The 17,858-nt window shown below is 40.5% G+C and overlaps 1 protein-coding gene across 6 annotated transcripts in view; it reads right to left on the minus strand.

Moving 5' to 3' along the window:
• The window catches only part of PDE1C (phosphodiesterase 1C), a 510,042-nt gene that overhangs the window by 12,357 nt on the left and 479,827 nt on the right, over positions 1-17,858 (minus strand). For 3 of the 6 annotated variants that reach the window (XM_019825660.2, XM_023250475.2, XM_045052568.1), the window contains one exon: positions 8,061-8,129. The exons of 1 other annotated variant lie outside the window; for it this stretch is intronic. In XM_019825660.2, the coding sequence (XP_019681219.1) occupies positions 8,061-8,129 (69 nt within the window). Of the gene's footprint in view, positions 1-801; positions 863-4,194; positions 5,316-8,060; positions 8,130-17,858 lie in introns of those variants that run through there. 2 more of the 6 variants (XM_019825662.3, XM_019825663.3) reach the window with 2 other exon arrangements.

The raw sequence follows: 17,858 nt of genomic DNA on the forward strand, positions 1-17,858 counted from the left end.
TGAGCCATGCTGTTTTAAAGGAGAAAAATATTTTGGAGAAAAGCCAAGTATTTTTCCTGAGTTTTTTTTTTTTTTTTTCCCATCAGTGTGTATGGTTTTCCACATGCACATGTGAAATGGGAAGTGTAAGGCTCATTCAGTAACTCTGCCCTTTGTTCATACCAACAAGGACCTATGCCTGGAGAAGACTACAAAGCTAAATTTCACCAGGGGTCTGGAGCTCTGAAGTACTAAATCAAAATATAACACGTGAGCTTTGATCTACACCATTGTAAGAATGACAACTTCCATCCCTCAAACTGAACTCAACATAAAAGAATTACAAAAGAGCACTCACTGGAATCTTCACTCAAAACACAGGGCAGGGTCCCTCCACACTCATAGCTGGGTAATTGACCTAATCCCCAGACAGAGCACAAGTGTGCAAGAAAGGCGGTTACAGTGTGGACTATTTGACGTCTGTCTTTACCCACTAGCAATGAAACTCAAGCAAAAAGCATAGGCTTGTCTTGCCTCGCTAACTTTGAGCAAGCTACTTATCCAATTATGCCTGTTTCCTGATTTGTGAAATGGAGATAACATTTCCAGGATCAAGTGAGGTAATACATGTTAAGAATCTAACATTGTCCCTGATATTTAATAGATGTGCAACACATACCAAAGTATTTATTGTTAAAAACCTGTGTTAGGGAGATCAGAAGTTATTTTTTGAAGTTCATCACTCAAGAACTTATAATACACATAATGTTTCGTCCTGGTTAAAAAAAAAAAAAGCATAAACTTCCTAAAATGTCTTCAGACCTCAGAGCTGGTCAGGTCTCTTCTGAGGAATCCTCCGGATGGACGTTTTATCCGTAGTCCCCTAGAATAGGACACAGACAATGTCACTGCAAGCCAGCTGGCATCTCAACACACACACTCTTTCTACGTCAGACACAGAGATTAGAAGCTGAGCTGCGTCTATTGCCAACACTACTGTGCATACCAGCAGCTGCACACACAAAGAAGCAATCAGCTGTCTGCATCAGCAAATGGTGACAGGACTGTACCTTTCCATCTAGGGACCACTTCAGGAGAGTGATGGGACTGAGGCGCCCTGGGGAATCTGCTCAGAAGTAAGTCTCTGACTAATCTCCATCATCAGCAGTCATGACTGTAAGTAGTGGTGAAGCTCCGGGCCACTCCTCCAGTGAGAGCCAACATCTCCTCAGCTCTCCATCATTTACAGCCCACCATGGAGCTTGACTGGGTTCACAAACCCCATGGGGCACAGTGGAAGTTGGCTCTAGAAAAAAATCGGCTGCAGGTGCTATTACTTTATGACACAGGAGTCACTTTGCGATAGATGTGCCAAGAATCAAGGTGATGTGCCCAGAAGAGTTTCCCGGTGCTGGAGTTTTAGGAGGACTCCTTTGATAACTTTGGAAACCACACAAGCAGTTCCTTAATGAGTTGTTCTCTGGTGGCTTCTGGATTGAAGCATGGTACCAGCAGAACTTTCTTCATATCTGAATCCTCGTATGTCCCCCAGTATGTTAGAAAGAGAAAACATCAAATTTCTCTGCAATATATCTAAAATCAAGTTTTACATGGATGTAACCAAACAAAACAGTCTTGGAAGACAACCACAGATTTTTCACTTAAATTCTTTAATATGTAATAACTTTGAGCAGACAGAAAAGTATAGATAAAGGTATCAAATTCCTATGTATTCTCAATACAATTTAATCAAATGTTAACATTTTGCATATCAGTTCAAAAATGTATTTACTTTTTAAAGTTTATTTATTTATTTTGAGAGAGAGAGAGAGAGAGAGAGAGAGAGAGAGAGAGAGAGAGGGTGATGGGCAGAAAGAGGGGGAGAGATAGAATCCCAAGCAGGCTCTGTTCTGCCAACACAGAGCCCAATGTGGGGCTTGATCTACCGAACGATGAGATCATGACCTGTGCCGAAATCAAGAGTCAGACACTTAACAGACTGAGCCACCCAGGAGCCTCGGTTCAAAAATTTATTTAAAGAGATTAAATATCACAAATAGGGTTGAAGTACCTAGTACACTGTTCCATGATACTTCTCTCCCCCAACCCCCCGCCACATGCAAAAAGCATCATATAGAATTGGGTATTCATTAGCCCTCTGCATATGTTTACTCAATTATTGAATTTGTGTGCATCTATTAAATATCTAATATTTTAGCTTGTTTTAAAAGATAATATAAATTGTATTAGATGGTATATATCTTGTTGCAACTTGCTTTTCTTGTTCAATATTATGTTAAGCATTGCTTGTAACAGCAAAAAATGGAAAAAAAACCCATCAATAGGAGAATAATTAAATATCTTGTGGCTCATTTATATAATGGACTACTATATGAATATTAAAATGGATAGCTTTCTTTTGTCATATGTTATCAAACTTTCTGTGGGTCTTTTTAAAGGTGTGCACTTAAAAGCAGGATAGAGCTGGATTTTGTTTTCCTAATCTAATCAGACAATCTCTTAAACCATTTGCAATTATTGTTATTACTGATATTTTTGGACTTGATTCTACTACCTAATTTTGGTTTTGTTTTGAATTTGATTCTACTATCCATTTTGCAATCATTCTTTATTCCTTGCTTCCTTTTCTTCTGCCTCCTATTAAGTTGATACATTTTTATATTCCCCTTTTTTGTTATTGTTCAGTTCCCAATTTAGATGTTACAGGCTATATCTCCACTATTTTACTAATGATACTTTGTGTTGAAAAGCTACAAAATTACAAAGTTCTGCCCAAAGACAAAATAGGTATTAGCAGTCCTTAGCTTTCCACTGAACAAACCTCCTTTCATCCATAGATTCTGTTTCTCATTTTAATACAAAAATTGGACATTATTTTTAGGGTCACTACTCAAATTTACCAATATGTTTTATTTACCTGTGCATACACCATTTATTCTTGTATCTCACACCTGCTTTGGGTTTGTTTTTCTTCTTATTGAAGTATATCCCTTAATCATTCTTTTAATAAAGACTGTGACTGATAAGTCATGTCACTGTATATCTGAAATTTTTTTTACTTTGCCTTCACTCATAATTAATAGTTGAGCTATTTTAGCTATAGTATATTGGTTTATTTTCCCACAACACACGGTAGATACATTTTCATTGTCCTCTGGCATCTACTATTATGAATGCAAATTTTGCTGCTAGTTGGTTGTCATTTTATTATAGGCAAAATGCTTGCAGCCTCCTTGAATATAACCAGCTTTTCATGGCATTTAAGATTTTCTATTCTTGAGGCAATTTTGGGCAATCTCACACAATATTTTTAGATATGCATTTGGTTTTACTTAGGTATGGCAACTGAGGTGCATTTTCCACCTACGTTGAATCTCTCAAACCATTTAACTATCTTCCATGCTCTTTCATTTTTTATTGAGATATAATTCATATACCATAAAATTCATCATTCAAAGTGTATAGTTCAGTTAGCATATTCACAAGGCTGTGCAGTCATCATCAGCATCTAATTCCAAAACATTTCCATCACTACTAAAAGAAATCCCATATTCATGAGAATTCACTCCCCATTTTTCTCTCTCCCCAAGTTTCTAGCAATCCCTAATCTCCTTTCTCTTTCTACAGATAAGCCTATTCTGGATACTTCACACAAACAGAATCATATAATGTGTAGCCTTTTGTCTTCTGGCATCTACTAGCAATTTCACTTCTTTCTTTCACTTAGCAAAATGTTTCTAAGGTTCATCCATGTTGTAGAATGTATCAATACTTCAATACTTTAGTATGGCCCAATAATCATCTATTATATGGATATAGCACATTTGTTTTTTAAATTTTTTTAATGTTTATTTATTTATTTATTTATTTATTTTAATTTTTTTTCAATGTTTATTTATTTTTGGGACAGAGAGAGACAGAGCATGAACGGGGGAGGGGCAGAGAGAGAGGGAGACACAGAATCGGAAACAGGCTCCAGGCTCTGAGCCATCAGCCCAGAGCCCGACGCGGGGCTCGAACTCACGGACCGCGAGATCGTGACCTGGCTGAAGTCGGACGCTTAACCGACTGCGCCACCCAGGCGCCCCTAAATTTATTTTTGAGGGCAAGCAGGGGAGGGGCAGAGAGAGAGGGAGACACAGGATCCGAAGCAGGCTCCAGGCTCTGAGATGTCAGCACAGAGCCTGACACGGGGCTCAAACCCACGAACTGTGAGATCATGACCTGAGCCAAAGTTGGACACTTAATCAACTGAGCCACCCAGGCGGCCCAACATTTGTTTTATGTACTCATCACTTGATGAACAGTTAGTTTCTCTCCACTTTTAGCTATTATAAATAATAATGCTATGAATATTTGTGAACAAGTTTTTGTGTACACATAGCTTTTCAGTTCTCTTGGGAATACACCTAGGCGTGGAATTGCTGTGTCATACGGTCACAGTATATTGAACTTTTTGAGAAACTACCAAGCCGTTTTCCAAAGTGGCTGCACCATTTTACATTCCCACCAGCGATGTAGAAGGCTGGTAATTTCTCCACATCGTCATCAACGCTTGCTATTATTGTCGCAATTTTCGTCCATGTTGAGTCGGATCTGACTGTGGTTTTGATCTGCATTTCTCTAATGACTCATGCTGGTGAGCATCTTTTCATGTTCATCTGTATATCTTTTTTGAAAAAATGCTTCTTTAAATCCTCTGTCCTCTGATTAATTGGGTTATTTATCTTCTTATTGTTGAGTTGTAAAAATTCTTCATATATTCTGGATACTGGACCCTTATCAGATATATGATTTTCAAATATGTTCTTCCATTCTATGGATTTTCCTTTCCACTTTCTTAATAGTGTCCCTTGAAGCACAAAAGTCTTTGGTTGGAATGAAGCTATATTATCTATTTTTTTCTTTGGGTTTTAGGTGTCATATGTAAGAAACCACTGCCTAATCCAAGGTCATAAGGGTTATCCCTATATCTCCTTCTAAAAGTCTTACAGTTCATGTTCTTTCACTTTTGATATGGTTCCCCCTCTAAACTGTGTTTGGTATCCGGTCCTAAGGACTGACTTCCAACATTAATTCTCTTTTCATCTGTGTTGCACATTGAATTTTTCTTTCTCTTTTTAAATTCCAGTGGCTATAAATTTGTTGGCTTTTTAAAATTTCAGATTCTGAATTGCTTCTTTTGCATATCTCTGTTCTTATTTTTTTTTCCTGCACAATTTTATTTTATTGTTTTCAAGGATTATTATCCTTGATTATTATCCTCTGGCTTTTTGAGTATCCTTAAACATGGTATTTTATTTTATTTTACTTTACTTTATTAGAGAAAATTGGAGGAGGGGCAGAGGGTGAGAGAGAGAGAGAGAGAGAGAGAGAGAGAGAGAGAGAATCTTAAGCAGGCTCCATGCTCAGTGCACAGCCTAACACACGGGGCTCAATCCCAGGACCCTGGGATCATGACCTGAGCCAAAAGCAAGAGTCAGATGCTCAACCAACTCAGCCACCCAAGCACCCTTAAACATGATATCTTAAATTGCTTGACACCAAGAGTTTATGGTAGAGGCATTTGAGTCAAGGGAGGCAACGTGGTATTCCTGAGGTAGGACAGTCGTGGGCTGGCCATCGTAATGAGTGAGGTGAAGGGTGTCTGCTGAACGTTGCATGGTTAATTATGTCAAATGTTTTGAGAACTCCAGTTCTGACCACTTGGAATTGCCAGAACTCAGAGCCCCCAATGCACAATTTAGGACAGTTCAAACTGCCAAACTGAGGCCAAAGACAAGGTGTCTGCAAAGACAAGGTGAGTCATAAGACTTGGAAAACTAGCAGGCCAGCAATAGGCCCCCAGCACAGCAGGTGGGAACCAGGTCAGCTCTGCATATTATTGTGGATGTCTAGGATGAGGTCAGAGGTGCCATGTGACCCAGGAATGATATAACCTTACAGAGAAAAGCAAACACTATCACAGCACACTGGAGTTGCTTGATTTGGAGTCGTTTCCCTCCTAATGCCTATAGTCCTAACACCACCAAAACTACAAGCAGGAACGAGATGAAAGAGGCTTCCAGAGACAACAGAGAAAGAAAGTTAGTAGAGTTAGTGCAAATCCAAATTTGAAAATGAGTCTTTTTCTGAAGGCAGTTTCTTTCTCTGCAGTCATAAATGAAACTGGACAGTTCTCACTCACACACCCAGTCTTACAGACATTAATGAGCACCCAGTGTGTGCTTGTCACCTTGAAAGGCACCGGGATAGAAAAAAAGACAGTCCCCGCTCTTGGAAAGGCCGCTATCAATGAGTGAAGGCGTTTACAAGCAAATCATTGTAAGTCAGTATTAATTCTACCTAGATGATTTGGAAGGACCACCAAGAGAAATCATCCAGGAGGAGAAAAGGGTAAAGAGTGTTCTAGGCAGACTGATGGTGGCAGGAAGGTTTCAGGGCTATTCAGTGGACGCTGGTCCTGTTTTTGGACTGGGGTAGGGAAGCTACAGAAGTTGAGGTTGAAAAGCACATATGTATGGATTATATTTCATCTACTCTAAGGTGCCACTAGTTGTAAAGTGAACTATTATTTCATGTACAATCAAGAAAAAATGCTGCTCACTAAATTATAACACAGCATTGATTGCAAAACATTCCTATTGTAGAGGGGCTAAAATGGAAGGCAATGTCCTGCTCAGAGTGGATGAAATTTGGCAATTCCCAAAAGAAGAAATATAAAAGATAAATTAACATTGGAAAACAGATTTAAAAAAATAAATAAAACAAATACAAAGTAAATGTGAAAATAATTTTGTCTAATCAAATTGGTAAAGCATTAATGTTAGCATTAGCAACGGCATGGTAAAAGGCAAACTCACCACTAAAAGTATAAAATAATATTACCTTTATGGAAATCATTTTGACAATAATATATCAAGAACCTAAATATGTACATATTCTTTGAGCTAGTAATCCTACTAAAGAATCTATTCTAAATCCACACTTACAGACTCAGAAGACTTGGATACAAGACTGTGAGATTATTTATAATAACAAAAATAACATAAAAGCGAAAGTTATCCATGAATAGATACATAAATTGTGGTATAATATGAAATATAAGTCAGTCACTGAAATATTATTTAATATTTAATAATGGGGGAAATATAACAGTAAATTTTAAAAGGGAAGAAACAAAATTCTCTGTAGAATATAATTCAAATCTAGGGGGAAAAAAGCATCTAATATAGACTGGAAGGAACGGCAATCTTGGTCAACTCTAAGTGCTAGCATTATTAACATTTTTCCTTCTTAAACGTTTTATTATTTTTCAAATTTTCCAATGTCCATATTTACCTTTTATGACCTCTCCTTCCTCCCAAACAAGTTTTGCCAGATTTTACTTATAAAACTTAAAGTGTGGTAGAGAATGTAAGCCTATGCATGGAGACAGAATGACCAATAGGTGTTCCTCATATTACCTAGCAATTACACAGGATCATCGTGAGTGCTTAAAATTTTCTGGCAAACGTTAGATGGTATCCAATACAGACCGTACAGGACTTTCATATCTCTCAATAGTGGAGATTAGCTATGAGTCAGTTCTATGCTAAATTCTCAAGCATTATTTCTAATCCTTACCATCATGCAGACAGATGAGAAACAGAGTTCCAAGACGCTGAATAAGTGTAGTGAGCTTGCATAATTTGAACAAGGCAAGGCTGGGATTTGAACCCTAGCCTCTCACAAAGACTCACACTCCCTTCCCTGTACCATTTGGCTCTCAAAGAAGTTCTTCCATAGCCTGCCCCAATGGACATCAAGGAAGAACACAATTCTACTCTTTCCATTGTGAGCAGGAAAGATTGTGAACCAAATATGTGTACATAATGTGCATTCCAAAAGGAACGTTACAAATGTTGATGACAGAGGCAAAGCTCTCTGATAATGTGGGTGGACTAGATAGATAAGGGACCAGATTCCCATTTTATCAACCGTCAAAATCAACTCCTGAGAAACCAGCCCTTTCTGTCCCCTGTGATTGCTAAGGTCATGGTGCTGTGCCATCTACCCACCTGGCAAGGTAAGGCGACTCACAGAGCTAGTGCTTGGGGCTGGCGAGCTGTGGGAGCGCTTCTTGGTGCCTAGAAAGAGGAAGAAAGGGGTAAGGAAAAGCAGGATTGTGGACAGACTTGTAGGAGAGGTAAATGTTCATCTGAAACATTATCAAATAATCCAAACATTTGGGTCTTAAAACAACGTTTGGGAGAAGGTTGGGTGAGGTTGTGGGAGCAGCACGTATTCCATGGTGCAAAAGAACCAGGAGCATAGCCTTTACCTCTGTGCGTGTGATGGCTCTCAGTTTCCTGTCCCCAACACATCACAGAGCAGGACCACACTTTAGAACCACCAAGGAAGTTTTCTAAATACACAGTTGCCTGAGCGCCACCCCCAGAGATTCTGTTCTCACTGTACTAGGGTGGAACTCTGGCATCAGTATGTTTAAGTCCCCCAGATGATTTTATGTGCATCCAGGGTGGAAGACTGCTGCTGTGGAAGGGAAAGTTCTCTGGGGTTTGTCCCCAGAGACTTGACAGGCTATTGAACCTCAAACAATTAACTTGATTTTTCTGAAGCTCAGGTCTTCTGAAAAATAAGGGAAATAACAATGACATCAAAGTGTTCTGGCGAGTATGAAAGGGACCACGGTGTGTGTGCATGTGCAGGAGACCATACTAATGCTCGGTTAGTGGGGTCCATGGGCTCCCTGCAGCTGGCATCAAAACTCCCACCAGGATGGGGCACCTGGGTGGCTCAGTTAAGCATGAGACTCTTGATTTCAACTCAGGTCATGATCTCATGGACTGTGGGTTTGGGCCCTGCATCGGCCCCGAGTTGATAGTGCAGAGCTTGCTTGGGAATCTCTCTCCCTCTCTCTCTGTCCCTCCCCTGCTCCTATGCTCTCTCTCTCTCAAAATAAATAAATAACAACAACAACAACAAAAACATCCCACTGGGAAAGGGATTATCTATCTTCGTTCATATGAACAGTTTCGTGGGCCACGAGGGAAGGACAAGGCAGACCCCAGAGTGAGGATCAGGAAGGAGAGAGAAAACAAAGGGAGGGCTGAGTGGTTGTGCAAAAGAACATTCACATAAACATACAAATAAGTATGTGTGTGTGTGAGTGTATACACACACAAGTATATATATTTTTTATTATATTTATGCATATGCACACAGACATGCATGGGTATACACATTCACATATATTGTGTATACAAATGTCATTTATCCACTCATTCATCTCTTTCTTTATTTTGTCATCCAGAGTGGGGCAAAAGAGGCCTGGACATCAGAATCCAGCAACACGGCAGACGCCTGGAGTCTGAGCTGGCATATGTGCGGAGAGAATCCTTAAACAGAAGATATACATGATCCACTGTCATTTCTGTTACAAGTCCCCTGAACCTACTCCAACTTTCTGTAACATCTACGTTACACGCAGAGGCCTGATGTGTACGGAGGTTGTGTTCATTGAGAAATCGCTGTCTGAGTCAACACAGTTGACTTCTCCTCAGAGGAAGTGGGAACTTGGGGCCGGAAGTGAGCGGGGAAACTCCCCCCCCCCCGAATCGCAGGTGAGATGTGGAGAAATACACTTGGGATGGTGTCTGAGAAGTTTCATTTTAGTCTTACAGGCTAGGGTACCACCCTGATATTCTGTGTTATTGTTATTATTATTACTGGCCGTGGTAGGGGCAGTAGTGTTAACAGGAGGAGAAGAAGCAACAGGAAAAACAGAAAACACAAACGAATCCAAATACCTCAGGGCCACAGAAACGGTTAATTTGCAGGAGGTGAGAGAAGCTACATCGGGCAGAACTTTACGTCCCTGTGGTTCAGGTCTCATATGTGCCCTGAATATCAGAGTTGGCAGGGAATGCAGAGGGCCCAATCCTGGCTCTGAGGGTGATTCAGAATTCCCTGAGGTGATTTCTATAAATGTGGCATCCAGGGCCCTTTCCCGAGCCTACTAAAGTGAAATACCCAAGGAATGGAGCTAGATGTCTGCAAATCAACAAGTTGCCCAGGTGGGTCTAATGACCACTGGTAGCATGAGGTGTCGCAGACACCCCGAGGTGAAAAGCCCAAAGTGAAACTCTGGGTCAGGACCAGGGCTGCCTCATTGCACAACTCCAGGGGGTGCCCTTCACAATGCATCCTACGCAAAGAATGGTGGGCCTGTGCGTAGCAAGTCAGCTCTGATCAGGGGTACTACCAGGATGCAAATCCATGCCTCTAACCTTGTCCAGAGCCACTTCTGGTCCACCAGAAATGCCTCTGTGTCCCACTGATCTGCATCTACACCGGTGCACCAATGACTCAAAGCATTTATCCCTCCACTCACAAAACACCTTACTTGTCTCGTCCCCTCTACCGTAGGGCTTACAACAGCGGCACAACACCCAGGCTGTAGGAGTGGGCTGTCCTGTGCCTAGAAGGAGGTTTAGCAGCATCCCTGGCCTCTACCACTAGGTGTCAGTAGCACCTCCCTATCGAGATCTTCAAAAATGGCCTCCTGACAATGACAAATGTTCCCTAGGAGCAAAACTGCCCTCAGGTGAGAACCATTGCTTTAGGATGGAGACTGGGTTCGGGTTTTTTATTCAGAGTGGTAATTCACAATTTGACCGCTTGGTCATTAATAATAGTCGCTGTTGCACATCAAGTGGTTACTACGTTCTAGGTACCATATTAGCTATAAATAATTAAATGTACATTAGTTATCTTTTCTGATAGTAACTCTCTGATGATAAAATAATTCCTGTTTTATGGAATTATGGAATTTGGAGACAAAAGCTTTTGCACAAAGCTACTGAGTGGGGCAATATTTAAGCCAAGATCCTTCAGAGTTCAAACCTAGAGACACTTTTCCCTGTGACTCTTGCTGTTTTTTGACTAACTCAATATCCAGGCTCCCTTCAAGTGCAGTCATACTAAATTTGACTCAGGATAAGAAAAACCTAAACAATTATTTTAACAAAAAGGAAAAACAAAACGAGATTTTCAGGCCCAACCAAGCACTGGTGAGCCAGCATTTCCAGAAGGGCTTGGAAGTTTCACAACTGCCCCAGGTGATTCTGATCATCACGCAGCCTTGGAAAACTTTCTGCAATAGAAATTTCCTTGTTGTTGTCTCACTACTGGAAAATACGGCACTCTGCTTTCCATGGCTACTCTTGTGAACTTGCGAGATCAAACATAACGTTGCCTATGCGAGCCCTTGAAAACCTGCAAGGCACTGAATGACAAGCCTTCAGTGTTATTACCTGTAGAAACATTCGCTAGTACTAGGTGATTTCATACAAATGCTTGGTGCAATTAAAAGAAAAATGACTCACTGTGATTTTTTTGAAACCCTGCAGTTTGGTGGCTTTTCCTTGGGACAGCTTTTCATCCCCTTGGTATGGTCTTTGCAGACACTGAGTGACATGGGGACCTCTGGGAGCCTTGGGTCAGTGGAAAAGTGGAACCACAAGCCCTCTAGACATGGAGTTATTTTTTCTGTTTGCTGGATGAAATGCCCAATGTACCAGGAAAAGGGAGCAATCATCCACATCTCTCCTAATCATAAGTCACAAACAGGTAGCATGTGGAGACATAAAATAAACCTGTTTGTGATTTCTCCCACCCTTTAGATGGCATCATGGACTATTGTGGGTGGTTAAGTTCTGAGTCAACCCCCTACTGGCTCCCCGTAAACTGGGGTTGTATTCCTGAAATCATTTTCCATCCCACAGCCACCAAACTTACCAATCACTTTACTCACAGTGCCATTTGTGGGAATAATACTCAACTCATGTAAGTTTCATTTTCTAAAACCCCACCCCTCCTTTGCTCCAGTTGCCAGAGAAAACACCAGAAACTGAGCTGGAAGATCTAGGTCCGGATCAGCTTCCAAATTGTGCCCTACTGTTCCATGCCAGCAGAACACCTTGGGACACATATAACTCTAGGATTTATCGTAGAAATCTACTTGGGAATGACGCTCTGTGAGTGATTCAGAATTCACTCTATCAGAGCTTTTCCATCCTGGCTACACATTAGGATCACCTGGGGAGTTATAAAGAAAATATGCTAAAACCCAGGCACTTCCCCCAGAAATACTGTTCAATCGGCCTGGGGTGGAGCCCAGGCCTGGGCAATTTTCAAGTTCCCAGCTGAGCCCACTCTACAGCCGGGAATGAGAAGCACACACTCAGTGAATACCTATAGAAGATATTTCTTTCGGCCATCAGGCGAAGCGTTCTTTCTTCTGAACAACTGGTGTGCTTTCTCCTCAAGGATGATGGGAATCTTGTAAATGGCTTCTTTTCATTTTTATTTAGGTTTCCAGGAAACTCAGATCCAATTTATGAAATAACGCTGGGAACTGGGGAGGCCTCTTCAGCCTGCATGACTGCTTACTAACATTTGTCCTGGTTTGCTCCAACTACACTAGCTACTTTTTGCCTCTGGTTTTAGTTTGCTTTCTTAATGTCTTAAAAACAAATTGATTAATGATTTTAGAATTCCAAAATATTTTATAAATGAAGTAGGTAAAATGAAAACATGAATAATCAACCACATCAGGGCTGACATCGCCAAGCTTTATGTTCCTCATCGCTAAAAACTTAAAACCATCGATTTCAAGATATAATTGTGGGGATGGAGTAACGGTGCACACGTGGAAGTACTTAGCAAACTGTGCAGTGTGATATAGTGTTTATTATTAGTTTATGCTCGAAAGAAAGGGGTGTGTGCTTGAGTGTGTGTAAAGTAGCTAATATGTCATCTTTGGAAGATAAGCATTTTAAGGTCACAGATTACACTGTCCTTGACCCACGGCATGTGAATGTTCAAAGAGTAAACAACCCAATCAGTCAGCTCGGGGCAGAAATGTCATCACTGCAGCTTGTGTGACTGGAAGGATCTTTTGACAAACGAATAGCTTTCAGATATTTCAAATTAATGTCCTTCGTTGGTTCAGCTAACGGGCAACGAATCCAATTCATCAAGAGTCTGGAGAAGAAGACACTGATGGAAGTGACACCCAACCTTGGGGCAGATACACACACCTAAGACTCAGGACAAGAGGTTAGCAGTAAACCCCAGTGATAGGCAGCTTGATGTTGAACAAACAATTCCCCTTCTGCAAAATAGGGTGAGCACTGCCAAGCCCGCTGGGAAGGGGTGTTTTAAGAGCCCTTGAGATCAAGTGTCATCATTAGTAATGGTGCAACAACAGCAATGTTGTTACAACACAAGCAGATGGATCCCACAGGCAGAGGTGGGTGCTGAAAACGGAAGTAGGAAAAGTGTCTATCAACCTACAGGGCATTTTCAATCCCTTTCTTTTAGCATTTTACAATATCTGCCTTTGTGATACGCACAACCTCTGATCTCTATTGCTAAGCACATCCACTAACACCTTCTCTGTGTTTCACCCGGGGTGTGGCAGAGGGCAGCAAGCCGTTGCCTGATGCCTCAGAATAGATCACCATTTTTGCCTCTTCCCATCCTTGACAAAAGCATCAAGAGAAGCCCACGTTCTGCTCAGGGCTGTGGCATCACTGAAGGAGGCTGCATTGCTTCCAACCCACCCATACCTCCCAAAGAGTTGTCTTCCAACAGCGTATAAATTAGGGCTGCACAGTCACAGTTAAATAACCCTCTTCCTCCCCCCTACAACCACCATCAGTACAATGCCTTCTTTGTAACTTGATCTCTGTTTATCACAAAGAACAATGCCCCCAAACACAAGAGCTACTCAGATATGCAACACTGTATGCTATTTAAATACGGCTGTTTTAATATTTGAATGTGCCTTGGAATTGGGCAGGCAAATGACTAGTCAAACAAACGTTCATAACCCTTGACCCAGTAACTATACATCTAGGAATTCATCCAATGGAGATATTCAAAAATGCTATAAAGCCTAGGAACAAAGAACTCCATTGCCACGTTGTTTACAATTGCCAAAAAAATAAAATAAAATAAAATAAAATAAAATAAAATAAAATAAAATAAAATAAAATAAAATAAAATAAAAACAGGTAACTTAATTGTCCCACAGCAGAGAGTTGGTTAAGTAAACTGGACTAAGCCATGAAATGAAATATTCTGTTGCCATTGAAATCACATTAACAAAGAGCGTTTTTTAAATGGGACAATGCTGATAATCCAATGTTATGTGAACAAGCCATAATACAAAAGTAAACATACTGCACTCCATGGCCTCGATTGGGTAAAACACAATAGCAAAAACCAGAAGGCATTGAGGAAGGAAGTGACAGTGAATAATTTTTGGATAGGGCATTACAAGTGAATTTCATTTCATTATACTTTTCTATATTTTTTAAAATGAGTAAAGTCTGTGTTTGCTTTCAGAAAAAAAAAATCGAAAAATACGTTTCAATGCACAGCAAACACAGCCACTTTGGATGAACATCACAGCCTCCTTTGTTAAAGTAATAATCCAGTGGAGTTACTATGCAGGAACAATACACAGAGGTGGCCCAGATAAGAGGGTGGGGGTCTGTGTAATATCCTCGCCATCAGGAAAGTCCCTCTTAGTGGCTGGTTTGAAGGAGGCAGGCTCAGTGCCATCCTGTATGTAAACCACTAGTATGCCCACAAACAGGGGTAATGACTATTCCTTAGGCTCCTGATGTTCACTGCTGCAGAAAAAGAAAATATTGCCAGGTAGGCCTTTCAAGAGAAAAGAAAAGGGAAAAAAAGTCTGGAATTTGAAAACTGGCGTCACAGGATTGGAAAACCATGCCATCATATCCAGAAGAAAGCTGAACATATGGAAGCCAGCTTAATTCCATGAATGCTGACATTTCTTATGCCCTGAGGAGCTTCTGATAACCATCCACCTCACCTCTCAAAAAAGATTATGAGATGTGATGCACTGTGTATATCTTCCAATGGGCAGGCAAAGGCACTTGGTACCTAGGTGTTATGTGGTGTTCGGAAGGATACAAAAGAGACAGATGGTTGAGTGAGTTTGGACAACCCCATATCTGGGACAGAACACAGACAACAGCAAGAAAACATTAAAAGAAAGAAAAAACAGCATTTCAGTTTTCAAATTCCAACTGAGAGATGAACTCATTGTTTTTATTTGGTAATCGGAAGAACATACAAGTACTTATTCATTACTAGATGATGGGGGAAATTATACATTGACAGACTGTTGGCCTCATCCATGAAATAAAGATTTACAATAAACACATCTTTAATTTATTGAGAGCAATTTAGCATTTCTGTTTTACATGAATCTTTACGAATTATTTTTGCATTTGGAGATGTGATGCTATGGCATTTGAATAGTTTGTTTTAGTACAAACCAGCATCATAGGGAACAAAACACTCTTCTTTAGAATGGATGACCATTCTCTTGCCCTACGATATACAAATGCAAATCACAACCAGCATTTTATCTGCTAGAAACATATTTTGCATTATGGAAGTACATTCTATCACTGCCATAAAATAAAGACAAGTCCATGTTACCATCTTCCCTTCTGAAAGAGCATTCTCAGGACATATCCAGAAATCTCTTCCTCAACCCTCCAAAGAACTACTTATTTGGCATGATTTGGATGGAGGTTTGGGGTTTTGGTTCTGTGTGCCTCCCTCTTTTGAGTCTTTTTAGACATTCTTGATATTAATCTAGACATCTCCCACAAATCCAGCTGAACAGCAGCAAAATCTAAGGCTAAGGAGATGAGCTGAGTTATGCATTCACATATGGCCAGTGCCCATATCAGGAGAAGATCTACAGACCCACAGTGAGGGCATGGCATCATAAGGAGAAAAACCCTGTGAGAGCAAAGTGTGCTCTACACTGAGGGAAGATAACAGCATTACATCAGTCTCAAAGTGGTTCACCTTGCTTTGGGTAACTGGTTTCCCATGAGAATTTCCTTTTTCCTGCTTCCTTTCCCCAGTCTATTCCCTACTCCCCACCTACCTACCCCACCCTTGGCTCCCAACATTTCCTCATGTTAATTACATTGGAACAAGATGGGTTTATCCCCTTCCCCCCCCCCCCCCCCCCCCCAACACACACACCATTATTTTGTGTTTCCTTGTGCTTAAAGATACTACAAGCAGAATGGCTTGCCTGGACAGAGGCAAAATAAGGAATTTATGAAAGGTAGAAAAATGAGGGAAGAAAAGAAGGGAAAGGTAACAGAAAGGTATGAAAAAGGGAGAAGACACTTAAATTAGGTAGGGGGGAGGAATCTGGCTGTACAGTGGGCACCGGAGCTGATAAAAACCTAACTGAGCTCTACAAATGAAAATAGCAAATATTTTTAAAAATTTTGTACAGCATATAAAATTGTATAAAAATATCATCAAAGCAAGAAAAAAGAAAAATGTATATTCTACAGTTCTATCTCTAGAATCAGTTACTAGACAATACTTATGGCTGTATATTTTTACTATATATCTAAGTATATCAGTGTGTGACTATATCTCGGTACTATCGCACATATAGCCATTCAAAGACAAGGACATTAGTATACAGATACCTACCCCAAGATAGATCATGACAGAGAAGCGAAGACTATACAACAATGTGCCTCCAGGGCAATCTTTTTAAAAGCCAATCCATAGCTACTGGGTTTTAATGGGTTTTATTTTAAATGAATTATCCTGCACCATAACCTGACAGAGAAATGTTTCTGCAGGTTCAGAAGCCAGCTCCTATGAAGATACATGGGTGAAGTTCAGGGATCATGGCTGAAGCTGACCAACGCTGAGGGCCTCCATGATGGTACTGAATGGCCTGCTCCAGACAGCATTTACCTCCCAAGGGAGGGTGAGTAAGTGTGCCTTGAGTGAGCTGAAAGGGCCCACACACCACCCCCTGCTTCTTCTGGCTCAGTGGAAAGCAATGTGGGCTGGCACCAAGTTCGTTTAGTGAAGCCAGCCTTCGCCAGCGTTGAGTCACTTCCACTTGGGAACAGAAACCAGAATAAAGGTAAATTCATCTCAAATACATCTGAAATATTTCAATGGAAAATGGGTGAGATGGTGGTGGGGATTAGTTAAAATAACCAGGAACTAAGAAGGTTTAAACTGACGTTCATGAATTTTCCAGTCCAGACCTTCCACCGTGTACCCACTCTTGTTTAGTGTAAAAACAAGGTGTTCTTTCAATGAACAATTCTTGATTATGCAGCCTTTCCTGGGAAAGGACCTAGTCTTTTACAAATGTCTAATGAGAATACCCAGAGGACTACTTCCCATTTTTCTAACCTCTCTGAAGCCAAATTAACTTAACTCTGTCAAATGTCCTAGGTGGCTCTGTTACCATTCTAATTCTAGTGTCACCTCAATGCTCAGTGTCTTGACAAGAGGAAATCTTAAACAACTGAAATCTGGTCTTGGCAGGTAATGTGTCCCTGGTTCTCAGAGGGATGTTTCGTAGAAATATTGTGTTGTTCATTACATTTTTTTCATTAAGTTCATTTTCTAAGTGATAATGAGGCCTTTAACGATGGAGCACTGCTGATGAATCACAAGTATTACTTTCCATTTATTCATACATAAGATCCAATATAACATCGTTATCGCACCATTATGTTCCTTAATGTCCAACTTTATGTGGTTCAATGCTGTACCAACCGTAATATCGGCAGAGCAAAACTGGGCAAAGATTCCCCACCCTGCACATACAGGATCTCCTGTTTGCTCCCAGAGAGTCTATTTTGGGTTTTAAATATTTCAACTTGGATTATAAATATAAATCCACTGGTATTTCATATAGATTGGTGTCATCATCCCTTTTAAAAGAACAATTTCAGAGAAAT

The sequence above is a fragment of the Felis catus genome, chromosome A2, assembly GCF_018350175.1.
Source record: "Felis catus isolate Fca126 chromosome A2, F.catus_Fca126_mat1.0, whole genome shotgun sequence".
In the NCBI taxonomy this organism is placed as follows: domain Eukaryota; kingdom Metazoa; phylum Chordata; class Mammalia; order Carnivora; family Felidae; genus Felis; species Felis catus.